The sequence below is a fragment of the Myotis yumanensis genome, unplaced genomic scaffold (assembly GCF_028538775.1).
Source record: "Myotis yumanensis isolate MYYU_CA2020_CCGP unplaced genomic scaffold, mMyoYum1.0.hap1 SCAF_17, whole genome shotgun sequence".
NCBI classification, from domain to species: domain Eukaryota; kingdom Metazoa; phylum Chordata; class Mammalia; order Chiroptera; family Vespertilionidae; genus Myotis; species Myotis yumanensis.
The window spans coordinates 10,388,306-10,406,490 of NW_027223768.1; the positions used below are offsets into that span (position 1 = coordinate 10,388,306).

At 43.5% G+C, this 18,185-nt stretch overlaps 1 protein-coding gene across 27 annotated transcripts in view; it reads right to left on the bottom strand.

The window, feature by feature from the left end:
• The window catches only part of PDE4DIP (phosphodiesterase 4D interacting protein), a 162,782-nt gene that overhangs the window by 74,846 nt on the left and 69,751 nt on the right, over positions 1-18,185 (bottom strand). For 12 of the 27 annotated variants that reach the window (XR_011468624.1, XR_011468627.1, XR_011468623.1 and 9 more), the window contains exon 1: positions 2,116-3,539. Coding sequence is in view for 23 of the 27 variants with exons in the window: in XM_070395860.1 (XP_070251961.1) it covers positions 2,116-3,246 (1,131 nt within the window). In the remaining 4 variants the exon portion in view is untranslated. Of the gene's footprint in view, positions 1-2,115; positions 3,542-12,024; positions 12,143-13,918; positions 14,095-14,264; positions 14,389-17,221; positions 17,299-18,185 lie in introns of those variants that run through there. The other 15 variants (XM_070395852.1, XM_070395847.1, XM_070395854.1 and 12 more) reach the window with 5 other exon arrangements.

Genomic DNA, 18,185 nt, shown 5'->3' on the forward strand with positions numbered 1-18,185 from the left:
CTTTCCACATTTGTTCAGAGCAATAGACAAAAACCAGTCTGCCTTTGTTCCACTTGGCTCTGGCTCTGCCATAAAGCACAACAGGCCTAAGGGAATTTAAAAGTCAACCTGGCCTAAAGAACAGACTAGGGGTCCAAAACATACATTTTATTTACAAACATTAGATACAGTTTATCTTCCTATTTCCCCCCACATCCTTAATTATTAGAGAAAATGGCATAATAATTAAACGCCATAATTCAAGCTGCATGTTATTCTCTCCCTCCTCTCGATGTTTTATTATTCAACAAACAGTAAAGAATGTAAGCCAAGTGATGGATGAAAAGGTCATATACTTTGTTTTAAACATCTATTTTCCTAATGCCCAAATTTAGTGAAGTAAAGGGACTTGGTGTAAAGATGCAGTCAACATAGTTTAAAGGAATCCTCCGGGAATCCTTAGATTGTAGAAAAGAGACTGTTTAAAATAAGTACTTATTTAATTCAACATATATCAGGCAATGTAACTTAATACACAGATTAAAAGACCTCGGCTGAGAATGGTTAGGGATCTTTGGCTGTGCCCGGGCTAAGTATTTAAACTATGAGCTTTCCAGATCTCTCCACTGAGGGCCTGCGTGAAATGATCTTTAAAATCCTTTCCAACACCAAAATTTGTTGAGTGCAGGCACCAAAAAGACAGAATTTTAAATTAAATACGGATTTTAAAATTCCTCTCATTTTGCCTGCAATTTTCTGCCTTTACTTTTCTATAATATTGACCATATATGAGAGGGGGTAAAATAAGCTTATTTCCCAGCCACCCTGCCCCAGCCTCCTTTTAGATCCTAATATGAAAACACCATGTTTAATTTGTGACATCTATGTCTGGTCACACAAATACTTAAAGCCCAAATTTAGCTGAGAGGCTCCACTCCAAGAAAAGGAAGCAAAAGAAAAGAAGCACACAGCTTCTTAGTAGGCACACTAATACTTAATATTTTATACAAATAAAAACATTATCAAACCTTTTCTAACACTTCCATGTACACTGTTTCTGACAAATTTGTCATTATGATGCAAATTTAATATCTATACTAAAACTACTTTTCAAAAATTTCAAGTGACAATCAACAATTTCTTTTTTTTTTTTATCAAGCTGTACATTTCTAGGATGATGGTAACTGTTGCAGGCTTTCCAAAAATGCCTTCTAGATTGACCACTTTTATAACGGTATCACTAAAGAATTTGTATCAAGTAGAAAATGCCAGATGTTTCACAAAGTTAACTGAATCTAGCATTTACTATTGCTATAGAAACAAAAGAGCATTTGTCAGATCCCTGTATATAGCTGAATTTAAAAAGTGGCATGAAATCTATTGGCCCGATGTAAACAGCTTAAATTAAGATCAACTGCTATCTTCTAATCATTTAGACAAGCAAGAGTATAGTGGATGAAGCTCTATTACTTGATAATGGATGAATCCTTTCTTAATATCAAACATCTAAAGAAGCTCAATAGACTAACTGGCTGTGAAGTTTTCTCCTTAAATGACATTTTAAATGACAACAATTGAATTCCCAAATCTCTTTTATGAGCAAGTCACCATCAGTCCTCTATTAATTTAGTATAAATATTGCCCAGATGCTACAATGCTTTGGTGAATTAATAGATTTTTCCCAAACCTTTACCCTATGCTCTAATCAGTTTGAAGCTTACCTGGGGAAGAACTAACTTCCTCACAGAATGGGAGAAAACATCTACAAATCTAAAAAATAAAGACAAAACAAAAAAAAGAAGGGAGACAGGGGGAGGGGAGGTGTGTAAGAGGGAAGAAGAGTTCTAGTGCCAGACATAAGATTTTATCTTTTCATCGGGTCAAGGTGAATTCGAAATCTTTATCTGCAATTTTGATAATTAAGGAGACGGCATCAATAGATGTTGCTACAAAGGGGATTGTGGAAAGCAAATCATTTGAGTGTGAATCACATAGGCTAACTGGGACACGAGCGAAAGGTGCAGCAAAAATGGGCTCGATGATTAATTTTCTAATTAACCTTCATTTAGAAATCCTGTGAAGCTTGCGGCCAGATAACTATAATTTTAAAAGGCACTATGTAGCCATGTTGTATACCTGGACCCGGAGTGGCAAATACTCTTCACAGAGGTCATCCCACAGCTCCTGCAGGTCTGAAATCTCCAAGGAGTAACTGACAGGTGTGCTGTATAGGGGTTTCAAAGACCTGCTAAGGAAACCGGAACTACCGCCATCTGCCCCGCTCTGGCTCTGGCCAGGCCTGGCTCCCGGTGGGCTGGATTTCACTGGGATAGGAAGCTTGCTCCCTCGGGGGCTCTGGATGGGTTTATAATCGAGACCTTTAATCACGCTAAGAGCGAGCTCCAGCTTGGGGTTGCACGTATGCTGCGGAGCCTGTTCCTCTGAGCAGCAGTCACACTTTGCAAGCTCCTTCGCGCTTCTCTCGGGCTCCTCGTCCTTGTGCTGCGGAGGACTAGCCTGGACACTTGCATCCAAAGATTCCACCGAGGACCCCGGGGTCCCTTCCTCCATGCTTTCTCCATCGGGGGGGACCTTCGTGCCTGGCAAGTCCGGGGGCCCGACCTCAGACAGTGCTGGTTCTTCGGTGCAGATGCTGGTGGACCACCTGGAAGAAGGGCCACACATGATACTTCTGGCCACCTTGCGGGGCACTTTACAGATGGCCTCATAGTCGGAATCGGCCACCCGCAAAGTCGCGCAACCACGGCATCTCCTGGGTCGGTGTCCTGGGCCTTCGGAACCATGGCAGCTGTGCAGATCCTGAACCTGGTCCTCGTTCTCCACCCAACACTCAAAGCCCGAATAGGCAAAGTCCTCCTGGAGCAGCGCGGAATACCGCACGTCGGGCAAGCCGGCCAGGTCCACCGTCCCGCTCCCCGCCCGGGCCTCCGCGCCCGCGTCCTCGTTATTCTTGCGGTACAGGCTGGCGATGCAGAACTTGAGGCGGTCCTTCTCCAGCAACAGCTTCTGCAGGCGCTCGATAGACAGGGCTTCGATCCGGGCAATGACGGTGTCGAAGCGATAGATCCGATCCAGCATGAAAGCGCACTTGCTGCAGACAAACTCGGCTTTGCCGTCGCGGGAGACATCCTTGCCGAGGACGTGCGAGAGCAGCACCTGGAGGTTGAGCTTGGACGTCGTGTGGAAGATCCAGCGCCGCTGGTTTCCGCACAGCTCCCGGGCACAGATCCTGCAGATCTCCTTCATCTTCGCTTCCAGCCTCCCCGAGGCGGCCGCCGCCGCGCGGGGTTCACTCACCGGCGCGGCGCCGTGCTCCGTCTCCCGCCGCGGTGGCTTCGCGCCGGCATGGCACAGCCCGCCGCGATCCCCACCCGGCAGGGGGTCACCTCTGCCCCCCGCGCGCGAGCGCTGGGTACCGGAGCGGCCAGCCCCGCCCCTCAGGGAGGGCGCGAGCGCGGAAACGCCTCAGGGCGATGCTAAGTGACAGCAGAGCAGGCCGTGCGCGGAACCTGCAAAGTCTCCTCCGGCGGTCCCTGCCGCCAGCCGTCCGCGTCCTCCACGTCCTCCCAGAAAGCAGGCTGGGTGCGCGGAGCCCGGGCTGGCTGCAGCCGGCCGCTGACGTTGAGGTTTGGAGACAGAGGATCAGATTTCAAGATGGCGTCAGCGGCTCAAGCTCCCGCCGCCTGCCGCAGGTTCCTCTGGGAACTGTAGTCCGGGAGGCCGCAGCCCGGCTCTGCGCATGCGTGGTGGCGAGTGCGTCCCTCCGCCCCAAATCGGGTCACCGCTCCTTGCGGGGTAACACAGACCTGGCTCAACGCGTGTTCGCAGTGGCAAGCAGGACGGACGCTGGCCGCTGCCAGGCCACTTTCATCGGCTAAGATGTCACCAAGAAAGCGCATCAGTTCCCGCGTGGGTCCTCCCTGCCGCCCTGCAGCATGTCCGGAGGCTGTGCGCGGGGAGGAGAAAGCCGAAGCCCTCCCCCTCTCCCCACGGGCAGTGCCACGTCCTCTGGATGGAGCAGCCAGGCAGCGCCACTAGGTACCGCTGCGCGCCGCCTCCCTGCGGCCTGCAGCCCCACCTCCTCTCCCATCCAGTCCGGTGCTCGCATTAAAAGGCCCTGAGGCTGCAGAGGCTGCCGCGGAGGAAAAGTGGATGAACCAGAGGGGGCGCGCGTAGGGCGGATTTTAGAAGGCTCAATGCAACCTCTCCCTCGACTGCTGGGAGTAACTAGATAGAATAAAGGGCAAGTGTTTCTCCCCTCGCGATGTTGGGGGTGGGTGGTAGGTTTTCGCACCCCCGGATGATTTGCCCTTTTCTTTTTAGAAATTCAGAGATGGCACAAAGCAATCACCCGCGAGAGTCCAGTAAATACCACATGAATGCAGCTGGTTAAGCAAGATGTTAAAGACAATGGAAGAAAAAGTGGGCTGTTTCAAGAATGTAGACACCTGAGAGTAGATTACCATCACCAAATTCTCTTTCAGGTTCTGGAACAGAAGACCTAGCTTCTTTGAGCAAGAGTCCAGAGTGTCAGGGAGTGCTGCTCTGCAGATTTAGGGCTGGGAATTTCGCGGGCTTTAGTTAGTACCTTTTTTTATTCAACACTATACAGTTGTAAGTCACCCCACCCTTGGGTATAGAACTTGGGATGCACACAAAGACTGGGGGGAAACTGGAGCTCTGACTCGGAGGAACCCAGGTGTCAAATCATTTACAATAAAGAACTTTCTTGTTGTGAGAGGCATGCAGACACCTCTCACAGGAAGGAAGACAGCCCCAGCGGTTACCTGGAGTCCCCCAGCGCAGGGCACTTCCCAGTGACAATAATGCTGAATTTTGTTAACCTGACCTTGTGAGAGGTCATGGCCAGCAACAGTCTAAGTATATCTAAGCCCGCACTCCCCAACCTGGAGATGTTCAAATGCCTTCAATGACAGCTCCAAAGAAGTCCCCAGACTTCTTATGGAGGATTAAATGAGATGATTTGGGAGAAGTACTCTGGCAGTAAACAATAGCGAATGTTGTTATTTTAACATTATAAAAATATTTTCAAGTAATTTTAAAACTTTGTGGGCCGCTGCACACATAGGATTGTATTGTTCTCTTATTTACCAGTAATCACCAAAACAAAATCTTAGTAGCTCCATTGGGAGAGGGGACAGCTCTTAGAGCTTTGGGCGGCACAGGCTACAGAACTCTGCATGTGTGATTTCACTAAGTATGTATATGTTCTGGCCCTCATACCAAGAATGCAAAATAGAGTTCCAAGTAAAACTCATTACAGCTGCTAACCCCCACTTTGTCATAAGAATAGCTTTGAAAATTGGGAAGATAAAATGTAGCCCAGAAAAATTTTATAAAAGGCCCACTTGCAAATTCAAAACTTTATAATTCCTGCCCATATGAGATTTGGAAAATATTATTTTACATGTATATGCACACCACACATTTATGAGTGAAGCAAAACATATTAAGGTGAGATTTAGGGCTTCTGTGATGATTTAGAATAGAATGATTATTTCTAAAACTTGTCAGAGGTACATAAGAAAGGAAAATTTGAGAGCAGGGTGCATATCATAACAAGCTATTAAGAAGTAAATAAATTATTGATTTTATATGTCAGCACTTTGCTTCAAAATGTATTGATACATGCAACTGTATGTCCTAGGTCAGATCACTTATATCTGGCCCTTAATTTCCTAATCTACAAAGTAAACATGTTGAATTTAAACAGTGGCTTTCCACCGTTGTCATGCATCAGAATCACCTGGAGGATTTGTTAAAGCACATTGGTGGGACCCATCTCCTCAAGTTTCTAATTCATTTGGTGTGGGGTGAGGCCCAAGAATTGGCGTCCCTAACAAATCCCAGATCATGCTAATAATGCTGCTGTCTGGGAATCACACTGTGTCAACCACTGAATCAGAAGTATCCTAAACTGTATTAGTAAAATCTCAGTCAAAGATCAGAAATTCTTCAGATAAATTGAAAAACCCACCAATAAAGAACTACTTATAAAACTGTTGACCTCAGAGAAAACGATATACTAATTTGGAACAAGATTCCTAAGTACTACTGTGGTCAGGATGTTTTGCACTATCTCTATTTCGATCTCTACATTTTGGGGCCCTGGGAAGTATCTCTGAGGACCATAGTCACGTTTGTACCCCCAGCATTGTAGTGTTTCTAAGACCTAATTCTGGGCTGGGAGTTTCCAACAGAATCAGATGTGGAAAATCCCCATGTCCCAAACCAGTTGTACTAGGTTTCATTGCCCTAGTTCTGACATTGGGAATAGCTGTTCTAAACTAAAAACTACGCCAAAAAAAAAAGTGGTTATGGCAGAGAAGTAAAGCAGATGAGGAAATGCAAGAATATCAATCAAACCAGTTAGGCTTTATGGTAATACCACAAGCATGATTTCCCTGTGCTGCCTGGAAATCTTTAAGATGTCAGAAACAATCGTGTTTTGCATTAATTACTGACACAGCATTTCCCAACACTTCTTTAAAACCAGATTTCCAGTTCAACTATAGATTGTAGTCATATGGGTATCAGCAGGATCCCTTAAAATAGTAAGCATCAGAGTCTTTCCAGTTAAGTTATTAAATACCCATAGCTGTTTAAGTGAATTTTATAGTAGCGTTACATCAAGCAACCCATGCGCAAGAATTTATGCAAACTCTGTCTTTTCTCTGCCTTCAGGGAGCTTTCAGTTTAGTTGAGGGGGGAGAAAATATGGATGCTACCATGAGAACAATTGGTTGGTAAACTAAATGGTACTGACTTAATTTCAATGTGACTGTAAAAAAAAAGTTGAGATGAGCATGGGCTTTGTAGTTAAAGGGGACGAGAGCGGCCTTTGAGATGGGTCTTAGAATGGAGACAAAGGAAGGGACTGCAGAAAAAGGAAACAGCATCGTCAGAAGTCTGTAGGTAAAGGGAGATAGTAGAGATTTTGCCAGGCATTTGAATGGCCAGCTTCACCCTACTCAATACATCTTATCCTCTGTCATTTCTCATTCAAAGAACATGTGTGAAGGGCCAACTGTAAGCCAGACTGTGCTGTGGTGCTATGGAGGGCCTTGGCAACTAGAATCAGGACTTAATGTTATAAACTTGAGCAGGGAATGGCATGATGAAAACTTTGTTTTGGGAAGATTAGCCAGGCAACATTCAAAATCTCAGTCAAAAGGTCAGAAATTAGAGTTTCAGTAAGAGATTTGGGGATGATTACAGGAAGACCTGCTAAAACGCCACTGCAGTTATTCATATGTGGGGTAATAGAAGTCTGGGATGGAAATGGGAAGAAAGTGGTGTGAATCAGTTTGAAGGCATGATCAGCGGGACTTGATGACGTATATGCAGAGAGGATGAACGAAAAGAAGGATTGAAAATGGAAGTAAGGTTTTTGGTCTGGAAGACTGGTAGATAAAATAGTCTAAATGAGCAGAAATGTCAAGTTGAAGCGTCAGTCCATTTGCAAAAAGATAAAGAAAAATTTGATTTGGGTCCTGCTGAGTTTAGGTGACTTGAGAAAACTCTTCCGCAATCCAAGCACAGGTGAGAGGGGACAAGATTTGAAGGAGGAGAGCATTGGTTAACAATGTATAAAGCTAGAGATGCATCAGCAGGAGAGAGAAACTTGGTTGTATAATTTCTCTACCTGGGTGGACGTGTAAACATTGTTGCCGTTAACTCCCCAGAATCCTTGCCTATCAAACCAAACACTACATTCATTCCATCCTTTTTCTGAATATCTTTGGCTTATCCAGAAATGTTGCTTCACATTTTCACTATGCTTTCCATTTCAGGTTCTGGAAACCTTAGTAGAAGCTTACTCCTCTAATCATTGTGCATACTATCTCCACTGTAAATGCTCAATAAGCATTTTCAATGAAGCTATAAAGAAGGCCCTTCTTTTTCCACTTCCTTTGATGTTCAAGAACTATGATTGTCTTAGCTGATAAGACCTGTTTCTGATACATGTTATCAATGCAGGTTATGTCTGGGAGACAGGGATGTTGAATGACGTTTTGTCAATGAGTCTCTAGCTTCAACATTCATCAGCTTAAGATGGGGATGCAGAAAAGCTGCTCTGAAAAAAAAAAATCTCATATGAAGTTGGCTGGGGCTGCCTGAGCTGCTAATCCCTGCAAGGTTTTCAGTCTCTGCCTTGAGCTTTGGAGCGCATTATTGCCTTAACCTCTACTTCAGATCTCTCCATGGTAACGCTGGAATGTTTGCTATTTTAGGAATCATGCCTCATTGAACAGCAGCGTTATTTGCATTGGGTTCCAAACAAGCCATAAATGCAATGGCTTCGTGTCTGCTGCTCTGTGTGGGTGCCTGATTGTTGAATGCATGCCTCTCCCGAATTCTGTTGTTCTGTTTCATTCTCAGGCCAGCCACAGTGAAATTACATGGTAATGAGTATCACCTCATACTGGGGGGAATGGAGAGAGAAAGGGGGAAGACACAAAACGAGAGTTCCTCTAGACCAGTGGTTCTCAACCTTCCTAATGCCGAGACCCTTTAATACAGTTCCTCATGTTGTGGTGACCCCCAACCATAAAATTATTTTCGTTGCTACTTCATAACTGTAATTTTGCTACTGTTATGAATCATAATGTAAATATCTGATACGCAGGATGTATTTTCATTGTTACAAATTGAACATAATTAAAGCATACTGACTAATCACAAAAACAATATGTAATTATATATGTGTTTTCCGATGGTCTTAGGCGACCCCTGTGAAAGGGTCGTTCGACCCCCAAAGGGGTCGCGACCCACAGGTTGAGAACCACTGCTCTAGACTGTCCTTTGCAGGCACTTTGTTTCCCCTGCCTGCACACCCTCCAGGAATGGTTTCATTTAAAAGGTTCTTTGGGATGAAGCTCCTGCCATTCTGTAAAGGGAATAATATCCGTCACCGGGGCCACTGCCAGCTTTCCCCTGCAATGCTGAGGACGCCTTCACCAAGGAAGAGAGAGATGCTTTGTAAACTTCGCTCCATTCGGTTCTCTGACTCCCTAGTGAAAAGGGGGACAGCCACCTCAAACAGCTCCCAAGCACCCCGATCACAGCATGCTAGCGACCCGAGTGGATACAGAGGACAGGAGGCCAACGCAGTATTGTCAATCGGTGGCATGTTAAGCTTATGGCATTTTTGTTGTTGTTCTATGAAGTTAATTATCTAATAGAAGCTCAGAAGTATTGTGCAAGCACACTCCAGCCGCAGTGGATGCTGTGCGATGTTTTGGTAGAATGGAAAAGGGAAACAAAGGGATAATAAAATCAGTTGAGTCAACTAATCTGTATCAAAGCCGTGCGACTTATTTGCAGAAACTAAAATGCAGCTACTATTTGCAGATACGGGGGACACCCAGAGCAAAGCCTTCTGGTGTCACAAATAGCAAGCGTTGCCACACACTACTGCATACAGAGGGGGGAGACAAAGCGCCTCATAACTGGTTGTAGCATCATCTTTATGCCTCTGTCCAATTCACAGAATGGAGTAGATGAAGCCAGTTATTAGCTGTGTCAGACCACAATGTACTACCTCAAGGCATGACATCAAATATCTGCTCAGTCAATCAGTCTAAACAACTACCAGGATTATCTTCCTAAAATACATCAGATGCTTTCATTCCCCTTGCTTAATTTTTTTAAAATTCTCGGTTGCCTACAACATGAAGTCCTTAGCGTGACATTTGTGGGACGTTCCAGCTATGTATTTCACTCTTCAACATTTACCATATATATTTGGTAATACCAATTCCTCCCAATTCCTTCACTATGCATATATTGTTCCCCTTGCTTAGAATGCACTTCTCCAATTTTATGTCGGGTGTACTCAATCTTTAAGGCCGGGTCAAGGGGGACTTCCAGGTGAGGCTTTCTCTGACTTATTCCCTGTAATTGATGGGTCCCTTTAGCATTGCGCATATATTTCTATGTCTTTATTTATCATCCTGTATTTTAATTCTTTACATGCCAATCTTTTATTGGACTATTAACCCTTTGGAGGCTAGGACCCCTTAGGCCATGGTTCTACTGAGCAACTGTTCAATCTCCATTGGTGAATTCTGCAAATTCATGGGGGTGTTTCTTGTTTTCATTGTCATACCAATAATGAGTGGGACAAAGGGTGCTACATAACTTGCAATGGACAAAGCATGACATTTGAATGACTTTCAAATCTTCCACGGGGCACTGATGGAAGTAATAAAACTGTTTACATAATCATCTGAACTGAGGACTTAATTCTACTGTATATATGGACATACTAATATACACTAAATTTTCCATGAGTTGAACTGCTGTGTAAATTAGGAGAGAACTGGTTTTGTTTCATTTGGAAACTTACCAAGAGTTTTGGCATCACCATTGGCTCATTACCATGTTGGCATCACCACTAACTCATTACTAACAGCATTGCCACTTGCCATTTCTGAAGTGCCAACAGAACATGCCTGCATGTTATAACATCACTTATAAAGGCAGACTGCATTTGAAGCTGTGATAATCACAGTGCTTTCTGTTACAGTTATAAGCACCTATTTCTTTCTTTTTAATATAATTGTGCTCAAGAACTTACGTATTAAAAAAACATTATTTTATTATAAATTACTCTCTTTTTATGCCTCCAATGTCAATATACTTCACAGGGTTGTTTTCAGACGTGTTAATTTGAGTTAATGTATAAGATATTTAGAGCCACACCTGGTACATAGAAAATGGTACAATATGTGCTGATTTCATTACTACAGAAAAGTTGTTGAATATTCACTGATAAATATTTTAAATTACACTTGGGATATATTTTATATTTTAATAACAACCATTTGAGTGATTAAATGTTCCCAAGATATTACAGAAAGTGCTTCAATACGTCTTTTTGTCTAAGAGATTAAAGTGGGAGATAATTATCATTGTGATCAATTTGCTCTGAACCATTCGTACTCCAATGTGGTCCACCTGAGGAGCAATAACTCAAATTGACAACTCTGAGTTCAGTTTTTGTCTGTAAAATAGTTTTTTTTTTTTAATGTGCAAGGCTAACAGGTCTGAAGGGAGAATTATGAACATTAATCTCACTAATAAACAACAGCTATATTTATTAATTTTGTCCTTGTTATAAAACAAAGACAGCTGCAATGTGAGTGAGGTTTGCAATATCTGACTGACTGACTATGTCTCCATAACGGCTACTCATTTTAGGAACAGCCTTACTCTTTCAGGCTGTTAATAGGGATAGTGATGATAGTAGTTACCATGTTGTAAGTCATACCCTAGACATCTCATGCATGTTATTTCTAATCCGTACAAATAGCGAACATGAGGTATTTTAATGCCTATTTTACAGAGAAGGAAACCACTTGGAGGGTTTATGTAAAGTGCCCAAGACTATACATAAAACAAGTGTTGACACTCAGATTCAAATTCCAAAACCTGAGCGCATTCTTTCATACCACTTTGCGTCCCTCATTAAAATCCAAGAGACTTGCCCTGGCTGGGTGGCTTAGTTGGTTGGAGTGTCATCCCGTACACCAAAAGGTTTCAGGTTCGATTCCCGGTCAGAGTACATACCTAGCTTGCAGGTTCCATCGATAGCTGGGGCATGTACAAGAGGCAACTGACTGATGTTTCTCTCTCACATTGATGTTCTCTATCAATCAATAAAAATACATCTTCAGGTGAGGATTAAAAAAAAATTGTTCCAACAACCGGAGGGAGCTTGGTCATGTATCAGTTCTCGAGTGAGCCTCCAGAAGAGAATGCAGCCCAGCTGCGACTTTGATTTCAGACTTGGGAGACCCTGAGCAGAGAAACCAGCCAAGCCATTCCTGGACTTCTGACCTACAGAAACTGTGGGATAATAAATGTCTATGGTTTCAAACCACTAAGTATGTAGTAACTTGCTACACAGCAATAGATAGCTAATACATTTAGATATAAGAAAGCAGGACTCATGAAAGCACGAGGCGAGTGCCTCCGGAAGTACAGCCCAAACCTCACCTGCACTTCCATGCTAGTTGGCTCCTCCAGCAGATGTAGCAGCTGTTGTTTCTCTTGAGAGAGCTGTTCTACAAGCTTCTCCTGGGCAGCCAGGCTCTGACTCAGTTCTTCAATTTGTCTGGATTGAAGAAAAAGTAAGAACAATTATGTTCATGATACTATTACTACCTTCAGCCCACTCCAAAGAGAGCATGGTTCAATACAGGAGGTTTTTAGCTTTGGGGGTCATTGAACTCTTTGATTCTTTTCTTCAGAAAGCCATGTATGCTCTGCTCCAGCCCCCAAACATTTACACAATTTGCTTACATTGTCACTAGGTTTACGGGCCTCCTGAAGCCGATCTATGGATCTATAGACCATAGGTATGTAACTGGAAATAAGGGCCCTGAAGTTATAGTTTCTTGGGTTGCTATTGTTGTTTCACTCAAGAAACAATTCTTAGATAGCCATTATGTATACTCAATGCACTCTACCAAGTACTGGGAATATAAGTTTGGAAAAGTCACAATCTCTGCTCTGTGAAAACATTAATTCTTTTAGTGTGTGTGCCAAGAGTTTGGGGAGTGCAGAGACACAGCAATAGAAACAAATAATAGTCATAGAATGTAGAAAGCGCTACCATACCACAGGTGTATGTGTACCTTGTAGTACATTAGATGCTGCCATGGAGCTACAGGAAGACAGATTTTTTTAAAAAAATGATTAATTTGACTGGAACGAGTCTGGGGAAAGCTCAGGAGAAGAGATTTTTGAAGACTGGGTTATTTACAGGTTCAGAAGGAGAGTTTGAACAGAGGAATGAAAGTATGAAGACACAAGTTATATTTGGGGAAGAGTCATTGGTAGAAAGAAGGCGGAAAGGCTGAGGTTGGGGGAGGAGAGACAATGGCTGGAGAAGAGGCTGGACATTCAGGCTAGGATTACTAGTAAGTTAAAAGACCGAAGGCTGTGTTGAAATATACAAACCATGGGTTCAAATAAACAGTTATTCCTTATCTACAACACGCAAGGCATATCTTGCTGTTTCTCTGATAATGTTGAATTCTCCACTTCAAAACAGCTCTGCATTATTAGATAGGAATGGACAGTAGAGGGGCAGGACCGGAAGTGAAGAGAATAGTTAGAAGTTTTGCTGTAGTAACCTGGACAGTAGTGGCCTTAACAACTGCCCAGTTACCTTTAGAAACAAATTCAAGTTCCTTATTATGGCACACAAAGCTGGCACAATCAGACCCCTACTGTGAGCACAGCTTACCTCTCCCTAGTCTTCCCCAGACTCTCTGCTCTAGTTATGTAGAACCATGCGCAGGCCTTGAAATTCGCCCTTCCCTCTGTCTCCCCTCCAGTTTCTCCTTCGCACAGAACATTTCTCTTCCCCCCACTTCCTATGCTTTCTTCTAACTTCTATCCATTCTTCAAAACTCAGCTCAGATCTCAGCTCCTCCAAGAAACCTTTAGTCTGGAAGAGATGACAATCCTCCATGTCCCCCAAGCATCCCGTTACTTCTATCAGAGAACTTATTAAGACTGTGCAACATGATAAGAGAACTGGGTCTTTTTATCTGTAACCTTAGTGCTTAGCCCGGTGTCTGGAATGTAGCAGGTGCTCAGTAAACGTCTGTACAATAAGCAAATCCACATCTCTCGTTTGCCACCGTGTGACCCTTGTTCTATTTATACCTACACAAGGCTCCCGATTGCCAACAAATGCGTTCTTTTCATGAATACCATTGAAGACGCAACCCTAAAAAGAAAACCTTTGGTTGTGGGAGCCACCGAGTCTTAGAAATGGACACTGTAAGTCCTTAAAAGGGAACAGTGCAGCTGCTATGTGACTCAGAACCTGGAGAACAGGCAAAAGGCCGGTGACAAATACAGCACCAAAGGCACCTACTTGTCCCTCTGGGCCAGGGCCTCCGTGTGTTGGTCGGGCTTGACCCGGTCTCCTGGTACATCTTCCCTGTCCTTGGTGACTCCCTTCAGTTTCTCCGAGAGCTCCAGGTTACACTCTTTCTCTGCTTCCACCAGAGCTGCCATCCGCGCAGCTTCCTTCTTTGCTAGCCTGGATTCCTGCAAAAAAAACAAAAACTGAGAGACTGCGAAGTCCCCGCTGAGGTTAAGAGCCCTAAAACATAGGGACACTCCATGTGTTTGGGAAGCACGAGAGGGGAGGAAAGGTGAATGCAGGGGCAGAGCAGTAGGGAACAGGGCAGGGAGCCTGGCCCTGGGCCCCTGCTTACCTCCTGCAGAAGCTGGATCTTGTTCTCCAGGAGCTCGTAGACATGCTGCGTCTCCTGCTGTCGCTCCTCAACCTGGCGCCGGAGCTCAGCCTCATTGTGGCTGCTGACAGTCTCCGCATCGGCACTGAAACCGCACAGCACGGGCCAGTCAGAGCCAGTCACGTCATTTAGCTCGTGAACCCATGTCGGTTGTTTCACACAACGATGGAGGAGAAGAATGAAGGCTTTTTCCCTCGGCAACTATTTTCAGAACTGCTTTTCCCAACCTTTCCAGGAACTCTTAAGTTTTTGTTGCTTGTCCATCAGAATACACTTGACTCCCTGGAGCAGGGGTGGGGAACCTTTTTTTTTCTGCCAAGCGCCATTTGGATATGTATAACATCATTCGTGGACCATACAAAATTATCAACTTAAACATTAGCCTGCTATATTTTGGTCAAACATTTAATTAACTCACCCCTAATGCCTTGGCAGGGCCAGACCAAATGATTTCGAGGGCCTTCTACAGCCCGCGAGCCGGACCTTCCCCATCCCTGCCCTAGAGGCTTCATTATTCTTATAGCTTCCTGGGGGGGTCTTTCATTTGGAAGGTGAGACGCCATCAAACTGTTCAGAACTCAGCATCCATGTCCACTATCTTCTGTCCAGGGACTCTTCCATTCAGGCTTATCCTCCCAGAGTGCTTTGCTAGTTCCCTGCCTTTCTTGCTATTTGAATTGAAAGTGTTCCTTCCACTGCTGGGACAGAATATCCATTTGGACAGCCACAGAAATGCTCTCCTCCTTTATAGCCAGTAACTCCTAAATACCTGCCCTGCATCTGGGCTACCTGGCCAGAGTCCCATCCAGTTCTCCCTGCGGAGAGCAGACATTTAATCTACGGAGGCTCGGGGTTCTGGCCTAGCTTGGCTCCTCTGACGTCCTTAGGAATGAATGTCCAGGCGCTAAAGTGGGTCAGGTGTCACCAGCTTATTTTTAGCTAACAACAGCTGCCCGTGGATGTCTGAGGATTAGAAATTTGGGGGCAATATCAGGTGCTGAATGATCTTAATTCCGGTTTGTTTTTATTCCTGCTTTAAGTCATTTGTTGAGAACCATGGACCACCTTCTTGTTCTCAGAGCTGAGAGCAACATTGTACCTTCATAAGTCAAAGCTACTCTACCCAAGCCGAGTGGTACTTTAATATTTGACCCAGAAGGCTGTGTCCATGGAGACCAAAGGGAGCTTTCCTAAAGATGACAGGATCCCTTAGTTACTGGTGGACACTACTCACTACCATCCAGAGGCTTTATGTAACTTGAGTCTTTGGGGGATAGAAGGGTCTTAGTTGTACAAGGGACACAAGTCAAAAGAATAACCCTAAGTAGAAAGACCCCTAAATAGGTAGGCCTCAGAAATCATCAACTTTTACTTTGATTCCATATTCTTTGATAAATGCAATAGGCAAAAGCTAACTATAATATCTTGAGAATGGAAGTTATACATTTTCTGAGTAGCTCAGTTGGCCAGGAATTCCTGATTGAAGAGGCTACAGCTGTTGTAAAGTCAGAGGTGCTGAATTGATGCCAGAAGATGTGGGTTCTGCCACTCATTTGACAAGACTTTAATACCCTGTACCTTACTTTTTTCATTCCTAAAAATAGATAATGCCACCTAGTGAAAAGCTGAAATGACATAAAAAAATTTTAAAGCATTACACAAATCTCAAAATCTATTACTCAATTGTTATTTTCTATGTTTTCCTAAAAGCTATCAGCTCACTTAGTGCTTTAGTAAGTGTTTAATAACACCAGTATATTGTGTATTATTGAGTCTGGTTTTGAGTATTCTGACCTTGCTAGACTAGTCATCCTAAATGTCAAGAGAAGTAGCAATAGAAAGATTTACAGATCAGAGTGAATGTAAACCGATCACAGGATACAATCTGAAAATTATTTTTATTTATTTATTTATTTATTTTTAAATTCTTTTATTGCTTTAAGTATTACAAAGGGTATTACATATGTGTCCCTTTTTTTCCCCGCCCTTGACAATCCCCTGGTCTCCCCTACCCCCCAGTGTCTTATGTTATATTTTTAATGGCAATTTTAATAATACTTATCATTTAAAACTCAGTTTTTAAATTATAAAAACTATAAATTATAAAAGTAACTATTTTAACAACACAAAATTATATAAAGGAAAAATCAAGTCCTTTTCCCATCACAAACTCCAATCTCACTCCCTTGATATAAGCACATTAAAGGATTTGATATGAAATTCTCCAGTTTTCTTCCTATGCAGCATCAAACACATATACACAAAGAGAGCACTGTTTGCCTTTACTCAAAGGGGCTGACACTATAAACATCACTCAGCACTTTTCCCCCTTACTTAGTCTGTCAGGGACTTCCCACCAGGATAGAGCTAACTCATGCTTTTTAATGACTGCATAATATTCCACAGTATGGGTAGATCAAACTGCCTTCAACCATTGCTCTATTGATGCATAGTTGATTCTAGGTTTTTGCCATTACAAATAATGATTCAGGAATTATCTTTATACATTTATCCTTTCATATTCGTGTTCTTATGTGTAAGGAACAGATTCCTTTTAAGGATTATTTGATCAGAGGAAATGCTTAGTTTTTACTTGGGTAGTGCCACATACTAAAAATGTGGCCACAATTCACACTCTTGTCAGCAGTATATGAGCGTGCCCATTTCCCCCAATCTCTATGCCAGCCCTTGGTGTTATATCAGTAGATTATTGAATAGGAAGTTTATAAACTTAGGTCTGGTGAATTTATCCATCTATGGCAAGGTCTGTCAGACTTAATAACAGAGCCCTGAACTGGACATGGCATCCAGATGCCAGAGTTCAGGCTAAGGAATTTGGTTCCAAACCTATTATTCTCGGGTTAGTGAGCCAGACTCTGGAAGGGACCAGAACTCATCTAGTGCAAACTGCAACTCACCAAGTTTTATCCAGATGCTGTTTCTTGTCCTGGAGTTCTCGTTTCAGGCTCTCCACTTCAACCTTCAGCTCGATGTTCTGAAAAGCACACAGGCATGAATCATCATTACCTGCCGCAGACCCTCTACCCTGGAACCAGGTTCCTACTTGAACTTGCCTCGGTCCTCCACCTGTCATCTCAACTCAGCCCTCTTCCTGGCCCTTGACACAGCTGTGGATTCAGATGGTCAGTAACCTAGCCAATGACCAACAGACTGTAGGCCTCAGGACTTCCCCGGGGCTACTTAACCATCCTTCCCATCTGTCCCTCACCGCCCCTGGTGCTGAGCACTGCCCAAGCCTGTTCGCTCTTTAATGCACTCACGGACAGAGTGTGTATTAGAATAAGTTTTTTCTTACCAACACAGGTGTGTTCCTGTAAACCAAAGTGCTGTATATAGGACTGAATTTTAAGTATACCTAGGAATTTAATTATTTAAAGAAATTGTGTGTGATGAGCATTTCTGAAAACAATACCCTGCCTTTACGATAAAATTGGACTTTCATAAAATTGCATTTGTTTAAGGTGACAGGAGATTCTGATGGCAAATGTATGAAGAGGACACTTCATTTGTATTGAGGTGAGGCAGCAACAAGTCAGATTTTGCACAAACAGAAGAAGGAAATAAAAGCATCCCAAGTCAAATATGGACAAGGATTTGGTGAGAGCTTGTCCATGAAGTGCCCAGGGCAGGGGAAGTGGCCTGGTATATGGTGAGGAGTGGGAAATCGGGACAGAAATCAGCTTACAACCAGTTTATGAACGTCATGCTAAGAAGGCTGAATAGTAATCAGTAGAGAACAAGAACTCACTAGGGAGCTGCAGGCAAAATAGGGTCCCGGCCAGCTCTGTGCTGAGGAAGGAATTCACGGTAGGTAGGCGTGAAGAAGATGATGAGCCAAGAGGCAACTGACCAGAACAGGTG